Source organism: Pteropus alecto, unplaced genomic scaffold, assembly GCF_000325575.1.
Source record: "Pteropus alecto unplaced genomic scaffold, ASM32557v1 scaffold146, whole genome shotgun sequence".
Classification (NCBI taxonomy): domain Eukaryota; kingdom Metazoa; phylum Chordata; class Mammalia; order Chiroptera; family Pteropodidae; genus Pteropus; species Pteropus alecto.
In genome coordinates, this window is record NW_006442107.1 from 6,183,634 (window position 1) to 6,198,886 (window position 15,253).

General features: G+C 37.2%; 1 protein-coding gene across 6 annotated transcripts in view; it reads right to left on the reverse strand.

The window, feature by feature from the left end:
- Positions 1-384: 384 nt before the first annotated feature.
- Positions 385-15,253, reverse strand: part of CUNH18orf25 (chromosome unknown C18orf25 homolog) — a 62,771-nt gene continuing 47,902 nt past the window's right edge. For all 6 annotated transcript variants that reach the window (XM_015595743.2, XM_015595742.2, XM_015595741.2 and 3 more), the window contains 2 exons: positions 12,047-12,173; positions 385-4,395 (listed from right to left, as the gene is read on the reverse strand). In XM_015595743.2, the coding sequence (XP_015451229.1) occupies positions 4,206-4,395; positions 12,047-12,173 (317 nt within the window). In that variant the 3' untranslated portion in view covers positions 385-4,205. The remainder of the gene's footprint in view (positions 4,396-12,046; positions 12,174-15,253) is intronic.

A 15,253-nucleotide genomic window follows, 5' to 3' on the forward strand; every position in this document is an offset into this window, starting at 1 on the left:
GTGCATGCAGTCCCTGCGTCTTACCCTGGTGCACTGGCCTCTGGGAAGTTAACTGTCTGCTGAATTTTGTTTCCAGCAACAAAGGTGCCTAGCCCTAGGGAGCCTTCAGCCCTCTTGGAAATCTCACTGGTCCTAGCAGGAAAGGGAGGTGGGGATTACAGGAAAGCCAATGTGAAGCTATTTTTACTAGATCTAACACACCAAAGGCAACTTGCAAAATATTTTGGGAGCAGGATACAGCTTATTGCTTGGAAAAATCTGGAATCTTATAACAATAAGATGTATTAACAAATATAATCCATTTTCACATCCAAAAGCTAACTTGGGAGCTGCTCCAGGCACCATCTAATTAACTGAAGCAGATAGAAAAAAAATCCTCAGAAATTATCATTGTTTAAATACACTCTATTTTATTTTTGTCTTAAAATAGTTTAACCTTTATGCTACAGACTTATTTCAAAAAACAGAAAATCTTATCTTGCACCAAAAAATATATATATAACACTCTGTTTTATTATTTTTTTTCTCCAAAGACCATTAAATACTAAATGGAAACAAAAACCAAATAATGAATGTAAAGAACCAAATTTTGTCTTAAAAACTAGAGTTGCACATTTTAAAACATTAATTCTAAGCAATGATTTGTCGTCACTGCATCGATTCCACACTCACACTCCAGCAACAGCAGATCTGTTAGCCACCAAGTGCACTGGTTCCTAGCCATACAATGGCTAACATTTCATTTTCACGGTAAGTGGAGCAAAAGGCTTCAATGACCTTTGTACTCTTTTAAAAAAACAAAACAACAAAAATATTTCCTAGTTATCCAGTGATTTTTTTTTAAAGATCACTACCCTTTAAAACTTGTTAAAAGAATAAGTACGTAGTGTTTTAAATAAAATGAAAAAATACAACAGCATTGGACTAAAATACGTGATTATTTTAAACAAACAGTGCACAATCTGAGGAAGTTTGGTTAGGGCGCAATCATTTTTATATATACATGGAAGTCACATCATACACATACCGGAAAACAAGGATTAGGGGCTCTTCGCCTTAATGAAAAAAAAAAACAAAACGAACTTTTAAACTAAAAGACAAAATGGTGTCCCCAGCTTTTTCAATAACTTTGTGACATAGTACAAAAAAAGCAGGCAACGTTCATTTTTAAGTTACCTATTGGTGCTAATCTGCTAAAAGTAACAATGAACAATTCACTAAAATTAGAAAATCAGACGGTTCATATACATTATTGATAATAATAAAAACAGAGTTTATGGGATGCTCAATTGTAAAGAATAATGGAGTCCATTCAGTCTGGCCCCTTCCATCAAAAAGAAAAGACAACTACTGGCGAGCAGCAATTACATGTTACAGAGCAGTCAGGATGATGCAATAGCTAGGTTCCTGCTCTGTGGTTTCAAATTGGGGGGAGGGGAGACTTAACCAAATTAGTGCCATGAACCAATCTGTGACCCAAGTGCATCATTTAATAGAGATGTTATTCTGAACAATGTCTTGTGAAGCATAAAGAAGTATTTATGCTACCAAATGCAAAACTTTGGTTTAAAAAGATCCCCTTAAAAGAAATTTCAAATGTCACAGGAGTTGTTTATCACAGAATTTTATCATTTATACCTTGCCAGAAATCGCATCACCACTCTACCAGATCTGGCAATGAAAGAAGAGTTGGAACATAGTTTCTCCATAGCTAGTGGGCGGAAAAGTTCCAACCAAGTAGGAGAAAAAGCTGACTGTCTCTACCGTCCCTTCCCCGTCCCTCTTTGCATGTTAATTTCTAAATCCCTGTTCTGGTGCATTAAGTCGGTATGTCAGGGTGCTGTAACAGGGATAGGTGAGGACAAAGTACAACCTGATATAAAAGCAAAAGGCCAGAAAACAGCGTAGTTACAGCTTCACTCTGCTCCCAATCCACAGTGCACACAGCACATCAAAAAGAATTCTCTTTACAGGATGACTATTAGGGGCTAAAGAATGTATGTTATGAGAAATCACCTGCTGTATCGAACTGGACAAACATACTGTTAACAAAAGAGTAGGTAATGCAAAAACATTCTTTAAAACGGGGCTCTGCCCTGATACTGAAGACAAAATAAGCTGCAAAAACTTCAAGTCATATAACCATTCTATTCTTTTCCCAATGATTTTCCTGGAAAACACAGACCAGAAATTGTACATTTCTGCTTTGTCTAGCATTTTAATTCAAGTCAAAAACAATGTGTAACAGTAAAATTCAATAAATTAATCCTAAAGTAAAATGTAAAGGTCCAAGGATACACCAGTAGTGAATTTGCAGACGGTCCTATTTCGCTCTGGCCTCTGGGTCTTTGGTTTTTGTTTAGACTGTGCCATGTGAGAGATCTGAGATATGAGGTGCTAAAACTGGAGGTTCATGATCTTTTAAAAGCCTGATCTATTAAAAGCAGATTGACAGAAAAATTAAAAGTTGACGAAGAACAGACGCCAGATCAAATAAGATACTATCAGAGATCAAAGAATGCATGCTTGAATACACTCTCATGGAAGAGATGTATGAAGAACTAAAGCAGCAGGAAGAAGGGTAAAGGAATAAACGAGTCTTTTTAAAACACAGAAGAAAAGGCCAAGCAGGTGGAGCCAGGCAGACTCTGATGCATGCGCACGCAGTGGGTGTCACTCGTCTCAGTGGCCCTACAGCACCCAGCCTGCACAGTGCCTTATGCAGGATAGACACTTGGTAAATATGTGTCCGCTGTATGAAAACTAAAAACGGTAGCTCTCATGCTCTTATAATAAGGAAGAGCCACCAAGGCATTTGGGGAGGGAGACAAAGGGCTTCAGCAATATTAAATGGTAAAAATAGAAACAAAAAGACCCCAAAAGCAAACAAAAACTGTGGAAAAACAAAAGGTGAGGTCTTCTAAGCCAATATTACTTCACTCCTCCTTGTGCACAGTACAGTGTTCTAACTCTAGGTATTGCTTGTAAAATAATTCACTAGTAACTACATGTCATAGGAAAAAAGGTAGTAACTAATGCCACAAACTCCAACACTGGCATTTCCTGAATTCCCTGAAGCTCCTACCACCTTTTGCGATTCCTTTTAGATACTGTGCCATTAATGTGCTTTGCATCTGGTTTCTTACGGTTTATTTTGGTTTTTCCACTTTTAGAAGGTAGGGGAGAAAAATACCCAAATATAGCATCTGGTCAACTTCAGCTCGAGTGTTGAACAGTTGTTGCACATACATCCTTCATGGAGAGACCAGTTCTGATAAAAGGCACTTTCCTCTCATATTTGCAAGTGCCCATAGCCTTAAAAGCCACACAACTCTTTATATTCTACCTAAGTAACATGTTTTTATTTTCTCCTGCTATTTGCATAAACCAGGAAAAAAAGTTGAGGGGGATTTTTCTATAGATCTCTCAATATTCTCTTCACACGCTCAGAAAAACCTCAGGATGGGTATGTATCGAAATGCCTCGGCCCCAAAAGGAGACATTTTCCAAAGAGTTCTGAATCATTGCAACAAGGAGACCAACTAAGTCACCTCAGCAATATTTATAAACACAAAGGGGCATGTCAATTATATGTGTTGTAGGAAGTCAGCCAGGAGCAAAGTCAGGAAAGAAGGCAGAAGACTAAAGCTAAAAGAATAGTAATACTTCTGTCCTCTATTTTTAAGGACAGGTTTCCAAATGCACATGCCTTACTAGGTGCCAATAAGGACCTGACTAATATGTGTGCAAATGCCCTAAGGTGGGAGTGCCAATGGGTGGGTTGACAGTGGTCAAGTCTAGATATTAATTTTATTACACAGAAAAAATAAATATAAGATGCAAAAACTGAAATCCATTTCACCTGGTAATTAAAATATTACTCTAAAGGGAAGGCAGAGCTTCCTAAGATTAAAGGTCACCAAGTAAAATGAAGTTGTCTAATTATATTTTTCATTCTCATATTCCTACTGAGGGAAAGAAGAAATTCTTTTCTCTGTGATAAGTTATTTTCCTAAGTGACTTCTTTTAATTAAAAAAAAAAAAAAAAAAAAAAAAAGAGGGGGAGCAATTTCCCATGAGTTTTGATTATACAAATGCCACAAACAGCTTCTGAGGCTGAAGCTATGACAATGAACTTCCATGTCACAAAGAGGAGGAAGAGGAAGTGGAAGGGAACAGTGCAGAGGAAACACAGTGACATTGTATTACAGTAGGTATTTACGTCTGCTATCCTCATCCAAGGTAAGGTCAACAACTTCTGCGGGTGAAGCCCAAGTCTGCTGGGGAGTCACAGCAGTCCATGACTGTGCTTGCCGGTTGCTAACATACGGCGTGCCTGAGCCATGCTTCCATGAAGAAACACTCTGAATCACACCTCCTCGAGGATGGACACACCTGCAATTGAAAAGAGCAAAAGCATGGCTAACCATACCACAGGAAAGAGAGAAGGCAACATAGCTTCATGAGTACTGATCAATACTTTTATTAAGATCAATCTATTATGCAAGTTCATGAAACCAACAACCAATATCCTTCCCTTTTTCCTCCTTCCATGTCTGTCTGTCTCCCTCCTTCTCCTCTCAATTTAGCCTAAAAAAGGTCAAGAGTCTTGTCCCAGACAGAAACTCCTGAGTTACGTCTAGGTCTGCTACCAACAAATGGATAAGATAATGTTTCTCTGAACTCATTTAAACCTCTGAATCTTCAGGACAAGGCACCATATAAATCCAGAGAAAAATTAAGATGCCCAAACAATCTTGGTCCAAACAAATGAAACGGTAAGAAATATAGGTAAAACTTGTTCTTAAAATAAGTTCTATGCCATATTTGGTAATAATACCTTCAAAGGCAGTAACAGTAATAGCCTTTTACAGATTAGGTTTCTAAAGGTCTGTAAGTACTAGGTCACACATAAGGATCAATTTTCCTCGTCTTGAGGGTCACAACAGAAACACTTGGCTAGTTCATCAGAACCAGTCATGTTTTAGCTCAGTCAAAGTAACAAGGCTCAAGTGAGATTCTCTAAAAGTAACAAACACTCAGTTTAGACTCCCTAAAAGTACTCTTATCAGAGGCACAGAACTGCCTTGCTAACAAATCTCGCCAAGAGTTCACTGGAAGAAAATTGTTTCAGAAACACTGACATATTGAATTTCACATTCCGGTCAAATGATAAGGCTGTGAGCCTCCAGTATGAACTGAGTAAGTTTTGATGCAAATGAAAGGAAGGCAGGCAGCTCAAGCTATCAATGCTACTTATGTCCTTACATCTAAATTACTGGCAAGTCCTTATGTAGCCTAAGTGAGAAGTGACAAGTGGCAGAATTCTAGTCACATAAACTAGTACAGTGAATCCTGAGCAGCTGTTCTGACAACCTATGTAGAACGAATGATGCTGGATCACTTGAGAATTTCAGCTTTGATTCAATACTACCTGCATCACCAAGTTCAAAAGATGATTAGGATAACAATGGAAACAGTTCAGTTGCAGAACTGCCCCCCAAAGACCTTAAGCTCCTGCAAAGAGGCCCTGCTCTTACAAAGGCTAGCCTGTAAACAGCTGCCTTACCAAGAGAGGTGAGGTGCTGAAAAACAGATCCCATGGGGCCAGAATGTAGATTTGTTACAGTATCAGAGGCCTGTCATCTGTTCAGAAATAAGTTTAGTAGCTACTAACCCAGGGGTTACTACATTTTCAAATGTAGTAAAAAGCATTAAATTAAGGGACATAAAATCCAAAATCTAATCCAACTCTGTCCAACCCATTAAGTATACTTAGATTAAGTGATCCCATAGTCTTAGAAGAATGTCAGCCAAAGGAGTCCATTCAACATTTATAGAAATGGTTTTGATGACTGATGGCAACAGAATACTAAATTCATTAAGCAGGTTCACCTCAACACTCCCAGCAAACCTATAAGGTAGACGTGGGAGTTATTACCTACTCTATCAATATGGAAAGGGGTTACATGACTTGCCCAGGCTCACATGGGCAAAGAAAGAGGTAAGGCCAAGGAACCCCAAGCCAGATCTGATTTCAGGTCCAATGCTATCCACAACATCATACTGTCACTTTACAAATGTGCATATTAAATTAGGTAAGGCAAGCACAGAGTCAGCAGAGTGCAAAGACAGGCCCAGGCTAACAACTTAAAAATATAAAGTTCTTCGACAGTTCAAAAGCTCATCTGTACAAGTACTAATTGAAGTACAGCTGGCTACAAAATTCAGGAGGGATTCAGGGAATGAATGGCTACAGAGAGTCAACGCACTCTTTGAGAGAATTTCTAGAAACATCTCTGAAGTAAAAGAGGCATTTAGTTCCAATTGTTACTCTGCACTGCTCCCAAAGTAATCATACAATGTAATTTCAGGTAGTTACTTTAAAAACATCTGATCCAATCTGTTCGTTTTATAGAAGGAAAAAAAAACCAAGGCCAAAAGACAAGTGCCCAGTTAAACATAGGGTCTTAAGTAAGTTAAACATAGAACTGGAACAAAATCCAGTCTCCACTGGAGAGTTTATGTTCCACTAAATAATTATGACTTCTTTAGACTATACCTGAAGCACTATACTATATTTGACTTTCAGTCAATAAACAGCAAAGCAGATTCTAGAAAGTGTCCAGAATAGGAGAGTGAGAGGTTTAGAGACCATATTTATTACTAAGGAGTGGCTGAAGGAGAGAAAAGAATAAGGAAATGAGGCACTTCTTCAACTATCTAAATTAGATTACTTCTGAAGTTGTTACAAATGGTTCCAGTTACCAGACACCAACTTGGGTTACTTTAAGCAAAAAAGATTTATTGGAAAGACATAGAGGCACCTCAAAGAACATGATAGAACAAGCAGGCCTGACTCAAGCCTCAACTCTCGCAGTCTCTCCTAGTTCAAATTTTTAGATTCTCTGGAGAATGTGATGATTCCATCTTTAGTCAAAACCTTTCCAGGCCCTTGTTAACTGCAAGTGGAAAGGGCATTTCCCAAAGAAGAGAGAATCACCACAGAAGGTGGCTACTCTGCCTTGTATAGAGATCTAGAAAGCAGAATAAGAACCACTTATCAATTCCAGGAAGGTAAGCTTTGGATAATCATTACTACACAATTATGGCACTACAAAATGGAGTGAACTACCTTTTAAAGGTTCAAGCAACTGCTGGGCCGTATGTCAGGATTGTCAAAGGGGATTCTAAGGTCATCAGTGACTTTTTAAGATTTTGAACAACACAGGCAAAACTTCCCCATTAGAAGTCAGAATAGCAGTTACAAGGGACGAGGCAAGAGAAGGTTGTGACTGAAAGGTGGTATAAAGGGGACTTCTGTTCTATTTTTTGATCTGAGGACTGGTTACTTTGGTATGAACAGTCTGCAAAAATTAAAGTGTACATTTATGACCTTTCTGTGCATGAGCCAATAAAACATTCAAAAATTTTTTATGATTTAATGACCTGAACCATTTTGTATATATGATAGCTAGAAGATGGATGAGGATAGAAAGAGGCTTTTAACACATTTTAAGTACAGGGGAAAAAGTTCAAGCTAGTATAACAAAAGGGTGCTGGAAAGACATTTCAATTATTTTATAAGATGGTGTACGTTACAGAATAACTTATACCAGACAGATAAGAAAAAAATGTTCAGGAGGAAATGGAACCGCAATTATTATAAGCCCTATAGGGATGCCCTAAAAGGAAAAATGTGAAAGGCTCAAAATTTTGTAAGGCAACTAACATAAAGCACATACTTTGACGTATTACCACATATCCTTTTTCTGCATTATGAAAGATACAGGGTAGGAACATACTCAGCTATTTTTTTAATTGGTCCAATCCAATTCTAGAAGATATAGGTTTTGCTCTCACATCTGCGTATGACTGCCTACAGGTATAAAACACAACCCAGCATCATATTTTGAGTCTTATAACCAAGAATATGCTAAGGCCTCATTTTTCAAAAAACAAACAAACAAAAAAACACTTTATAAACAATTAACTTTTGATAGGATAATCTCTGCTCTTCATACACTGAAATCAATAGAGAAGAAACTTCACAATGGAAAAAGAAAAAAAACACAAAAGAGGGCAGGCTCTGATGGTCAGCTTTTGATACAGTTAACTTACTATTCTAAGAAAACAGCATTAAAAATTAATCATTTTTGCTCTCATTTACAGACCCTGAAGGTGACCTCTTAGATAACATTCCTACTTATTTTTCCTAACTAAGAATAAAATGAATCCTTGTGGCTTTAGGAAAATACTGGTCTGTCTCCCTTGCTTTTTTTAGGATTAACATTAGCAATTGATTCTAGGAAGCAACTACGTCTTAAATGCAAAAGCATCAATTCTTTTACTGAGGGATGAGCCAACATTAACACCAATGACCCACAGGACCAAAGACTACAGCTAAATGAAGTAAGGGTTTGATTATCACAAAAGCTCCGGAGAATAGGTACCACCAAAAAAAACTGTTCTGACACAGTTCCATGACAGAAAGGACTGTACTATATGGATTCATCCAATGAGGCTGGTAGAAGAAGAGAAAAAGGTTCAAGAACAAAGAAAAATATTGGCATGGAGGTTATAAATTAAAACTTCTAGCAAAATTAAGTGGCACAGAAGAACTGGAGATGCTGGCAAAGTCTCCAATCATTGGCAAAGAACATTTTGTGGAACTGGACTGTCCAACAATTAACATCTGGAAATGACAACATTTTGGTCAAGAGCTCATCACAGCAATACAAAGCAGCCATAAAAGATGCATTCAATCATTAGTTCAGAAAGCATGCTTTCTAGTCTGTGACTATAAGAAACACAGAAGCTAAGTGAACACATCAAAATCTAAAGTAAAAGAGAAGAGAAAGATATTAACATGCAAGAAAAGAAAAACTGTTATCAAAAGAAAAAAAAAGCACATCACAACTAGAATTAGTGAGTGTAAAACTCAACTAAAATGATTCTAAATATAGAAAATGGCACCCAACACAAGTCAAAGCAAACACAACCCCAGAGAAGTCAAAAACCACGTCTGAATTTGTAAAAACTCCCAGAAAGCCCACAAAAGGTAGATTATCAAAAGAAAAAAAAAAAGGATAACTAAATCCAAACAAAACATCTATGCATGCAAATCAAATTAGAACAAAAAGACGTGGATCAAAACCTAAAACCTTTTTCCAAGCGATAACCCTGCCAGAAGCCCATCAATACTTCATAACTGCAACCCTAGACCTGTAAAAGAAATAAATTCCAGATGAGATACAAGCAGCCAAATGGGGCAATTCTGAAGTAACCAACAAGAAAGCCTCTCCCCTTTGCCTCAGTTTTTTATCTCAATGTTTGAAAGATTATCAGGCGTCTTCTAAAGAAAACTGCTGAAAAATTTTCAAGAAAGGCAGAGAAGTGTAAGTGAGACTCTACTCAGTCCTAGACCCAAAGACCAAAATAACAGATCCCCTCAAAATGCTACAAGACTCAATTCAAAGTATTCCAAGAGGATCTGTTAATTCTACATTCCATTGTATGGACACGTTAACCGCCAGTGAGATTTCAGAATGGATTTGTCACCTCCAAGACAGGATTTCCCCAGGATTCAAACCAAAGGATCAGAATAAAACTAATCTTTATGCTTCAGAGCCTGTAAGAAGAAGTCCTTGAAAGTAATGTTACAAGAAGTCATTTAAAATGTAGTCAGCTCAGTACAAGAGTGGAACAAACACATCTAGAGAGCAAAATGACAATCTGGATAAAAGACTTAACAAGTCCAAAGAAGGGTATATTGGAGATAATTTGTGTGTTGTGTGTTGGAAGTGAGGAGGGACTCAGATTTTAATTTCCAAGTCTTAGTGAAACTATGATGATAATTTTAACTCCCGATACCAAAAGTATTGGTTGAAAATGAAGCAAAAGATTTAATGATGGAAGAAAAGTTGAACAAAGAAGCTGAAAAGAAAGGTAGCTAATTCTATAATATTTCTAGGCATAAAAAAATAGTAAAGAGGGGAGCTGGTAGGAGTTAACAGAGAACTGGACCAAGTGATATGTCTCAGGAGAATAAGAGATCAGGTAAATAACACAGGTTATTACCTACTCTTTCCTACTTAAGTAGGAACACATAAGTAACAGTGAATTAAAATTTGAATTATAACAAGAGGAAGTTGGTGAATGGATAATGTGCTCCTGACACAATTGAAGATAATTTACCTACATCAATCTGTCAATAGGCAAGGTAAGTTTTATAGTAGGGAGTCTGTATAGCATAAAAAGTACTATAATATCCTGACGGGCTTAAAAGGATAATGTTTTCTATATTATAAGGAACAATGGTGAAATAAACTAAGGACAGACATATGCTGAGGCAAAGGAAGAAATCAGGAGTTCTTTGTTCATCTAATAGATAAGTCAGCTTGAAGGCAACAGATAGCAAAATGGAAGAGAACTTAATAGAAAAAAGTTTTTTATTAAAACAGAAAAAAGAATGAGATTTAAAATAAAAATGATGAAAGAATGAAAATTCCTTCCCACTAGAATAGGGGAAATAATTGTTACCAAAAAAAAAAAAGGCAGCAGTCATACAGGCATATTTATGATATCAATATAGGACAGAGAATGAAGTGCTAGGAGATACTAATTCTGATAAAGAGAACTGGCTCCTCTGGGGGAGATGACACCTCAAACTATGACTTAACTCTATATCTTTAAAGTCCCAAGTATTTAATTGAAAAATTCTCTCAGAGTCAGTTTTCATTAGAAAAAAGTACCCTCAATTTATGTACATGTGTATTTTGCCCCAACTCTCCACTCCTAAACTCTTAATTTTACATCAACGGAAGAAATGCTGGTGAATGTTTCATTACCTTGCTAATCAAAGAGTAAAAGCTTATCTAAGAGCAAGGTAATGAAGACACTGAGGATATCAGAAAACCACAACTTAACTCTAGTGACATAGGAGAAAAGTTGTTTGCTATATAGAGTATGGACTTTCCAAAGTCTAAATTTTTGTTTTTTTATCAACATGAGTGTGTTAAAGGTTCTTCAGGAATATCTCTGAGAGGGCTGCAACCAATTCTTAGAAACATATCTTAAAGCAAGAGCCAGTAAATTTTTTCTGCAAAGGGCTAGACAGTAGATATCTTAGGTTTTTGAGGGCCTTAAGGTGTCTGTTTAAACTTCTCAACTATGCCACTGGAGTGCAAAACCAGCCACAGACAATATATAAACAAACAAGCATGGCTCAGTTCCAATAAAACTTAATTTACGGATAAATTTTATTTGAATTTCAGATAATTTTCATGTCACAAAACATCATTCTTTTTTTGACTCCTCTCCATGCCTGCCCCCGCCCCCCGACCCAAAACCATTTAAAAATGTAAAAACCATTCTTAGCTCAAGATCCATAAAACACACAGCAGGTCAGATTTGGCCAGTGAGCTATAGTTTGCTGACCTCTACCTTAAAAATGCCAAACTTCATTAATTATTTTCATAATACTACAATACATAATAATACTAATTGGATGCCCTGTAGCTTTCCTTTTATCCTAAGATACAGGAATCCCAAGTGACATGAATATCACTAGAAATACACTGTGCTAGAAGCAGACCAAAGTAACTTATAAGTTTTAATGAAAGACAAGGAGAGGTGCTCTAGGAAATAAACCGAAGAGGTATATCAGATGCATATTTTCCCACTATTTGCTGCCAATGTACTTCAGGATAAAGTGAAAGGCAAGAAAATATGAACAAGAGTGAAAAAGTACAGTGATAACTAAAAGAAAAGTCTGTCAAGCAATCTAGACAAGAAAAGCATAAGTTCTAGTTCTAGTTCACATACACGTACAGTTGAGATTTTCTTGATATAAGACAATATGCAACATATTTTGAAACTCATATCACGTCTAATCAAAAAGTGTTTCTTAAGGTAAAGGATGCTAAGAGATAGCTCCCATTCATGCCAGCCATACTATGAGGCCTACCATTTTCTTTTTACTTGTCTTCTGGTTAAAATAATATCCACAATTCAAAATATCAGAATACGCCAATTAATATCCTACCTTGCATGTTCCTGAACTCCCACAATCTCCACTTCACTATCTGAAGAGGCAATATTAATTTCTTCATTGAGTGGTACATTGCCAACAGATGTCTTATCACTTGCTAGGAATCCTGGATCCAAATGACCTGAGAGAGAAGGGGGTAAAAATGAGCACAACATTTTGTCTCACAAGCAGCAGAAGCAACTCATTGACAGATTTTTCATCCAGGTTTATCACAGAAATAGAATGGCCTTGTGAGAGCCTGCCACAGTGAAACTGTTACCCATTTCAAACGAGCCGAGGCAGTGTTCTACTAAAAAAAAAAAAAAAAAAGTTTTTAAAAAATTAAACAGAATGCATGCTCAAAGCTAAAAGAAAAAAATGTTCAAACAACATGGAAGTACATAAAAGTAAGAACTCCCAGTCTTACTCTCCAATATTCCTTAGGAGAAAAAAACCTGGAGTACTTCGGTTAAGTATGTGTATCTAAATATAGATATATATAAACAGTGATAACACTCCATATTTTATTCTATAATGCTTTTTGCATTCAATTGCAGTCTTTAAATGATCCATATAAGTTCTGTCACCATTTCGAGGGCAATGGAGTTCTCTACTGCTTATCATGTTAATAGAACAAAATTCTACCGGAAAACCACAAACGCATAAACGGAGTAAAGAGAAGTAATCACTAATCATATTTATACTGGGATGCTTTGTGAAAGATTTAATAATTTTCTCTAAATTTTAAACAAATTTAACAATTTTCTCTAGAGGAATGCAGAGTTGACAAAATCTGACCCCAAACTACACGAAAAAGGGAAGATCACAATTTTTGCTCTGAGCAACTAAAACATAACCTGTATGTTGCTGACAGTTCTCATTAGACAGACACAAACCACATGATTCTGGAAAAGCAAAACAGTTTGTGGCACTGGGGCTTTTACAGAGTTGCAACCAGTACAAATTTTCATTTACCTCTTAAAGGGCATTTTTATTTAAATATATTGTCATCTGATACAAAATTCTTTCTCCATATTTAAAAATCCTTTGTGACACCTCATATGAACTAAACCAATGCCAGTAAGATTTTATGCACATACAACTCTCCCTTCCCCCTCAACTCATTCATTCCAATGCTTCAAGGTTATTGAGAAACCTTGTACTTTCACACTCTTGTCAACTTTTAGTGTAACTCTTCTGAAAGTTATAGGTATTCCCAAAGCAAAAGCCTTACAAGCCTTTTTATATCATCTGACCCCGTAATCTCACCCCTGACAATTCAGCCTAAAGGAAAAACTTAAAGCATCATGTTATGATGCCCAAAGATAGTCACTACAGTGCTATGCAGAAACTGAGGGAAGTGTATGAACATGTAAGTATCACACAGTAACACTAAAATATACGTACCTGCTAGGTAAAAGCTGCGAAAAGTAATCAAGTTTGAATATAATTATGGGTCTTTTTTACAATTCTTTAATATTATTTTTACTTTTTTCTATTGAAAATAATGCATATATGAGAAAACAGATTAAAAAAGCTTAAAATGGATTCCAGATACAACTGGTGCTTGAGATTATATTAGTCTGCATGAGCTTGTTAACCTTCTGTATTAAAGAATAATCTAGATAGGATTCTATGTGGCACTGGCAATGGGCATACATCTTTGAACCCTACAAGCATACAAATAACACACTAGATAAAACCCAGTTTTGTTAAATCTATGGTGGCTACTTAAATGGAGTTTGGTTAAGTCTACATTTTGTAAATCTAGATTCTTGCTCTGACTCCAATACCTTGCTTGTGGCCAAGTCTTTTATCCAATTTCTATTTCAATGCTGTAGTTATCACTATTGTCTTGTATACTACTGTACCTCTAGGAAGGAACACAAATTGACAATCTTTTTCAACCTTCACTGTGTCCACATTCAGTATTTCCAACAGCCTTGCTTTGTGCAACTATAACCGTCTGCTTCATGTATTTGTTCCTACAACACTTGTTTATGACATGCTATGTACTGTGCTAAGTGCTAGGAATACTATGGGGAACAAGCCAGGCACAATCTCTACCCTCAACATGCTTGTAATATATTCAGGGATAATAAAAAGCAGTTCATTGCACTATGGCTTGAAAACTGCTCAATAGGGAGGTAAAGAGTGCCTTGGAAAAGTACATTAGAAGAGGTTATTTCCCAGACTTAAGGATAACCAAAGAAGCGGAGCTCTCAGAGAAGAGTAGGCACAGGTGAGGGGAAGGAGCATAAAGAACACTGTGTTACCCTTTAGGGCAGGGGTCCCCAACCCCCAGGCCTGTTAGGAACCAGTCCGCATAGCAGGAGGTGAGCAGAGGACAGGCGGGCGGGCAGGTGAGCAAGCAAAGCTTCATCTGTATTTGCAGCCACTCCTCAGTACTAGCATCAGTGCCTCAGGTCCACCTCAGATCATCAGGCATTAGATTCTCATAGGACCTCTGGTCCCTGGTGCCAAAAAGGGTGGGGACCGCTGCTTTAAGGTACAAAAGTTTGGTGAGATCTTGAGTAATGGTAGGAAAAAGAGAAATGAGGGTGGCAAACTCAGTAGAGGTCAGATCATTGTGAGTCTGGACCTGACCTTGAGAAGTAGAAAGTCACTAAGGGATTTAAGTAGAAAAGTGACATTATCAGGTTTTCTATTTTTAAAAATTTCCTTTTGGAGTACAGAAATGGAACTAACAGCAGAGCAAAGAATCCTACAGGCAAAGAAAACAACTTGACTGCTGTAGTTTCCTGGGTGAGAAATGATTATGGCTGAACTAGAGAAGAAACAAAATGGGGAATATTCTGTGTGTGTGTATGTACAGAGCGTTAATAATGTTGGAAATCAAAGAAAAGAACACAAGTAGTAAAAAATGATGTCTAGGTTTCTGATTTAGGTAACTGGATAGTTACAATGCCATTCAGTGTATCAATGACTAGCTGAGGGTGGTTGCTTAGGACATGATGATGACATGCCTCTGAGATGTCCAACAGGGAATTGGAGGTACTGTTCTAAATCTCAGGTCAGAGAGGAAATACAGATTTCCTAAGTCCTCAGCAATAAGTGGGAAGGTAAAGGTCATCCCGTGGAGCGAAGGGGGCCTAGAACAGGACCGAGATAAATGCCAGTCATTAAGGGATGGACATAGGAAGGGGGTGCTCACCAAGGTACATGAGGTAGAAAGAAATTCCAAAGATATGAAGCCAGGAC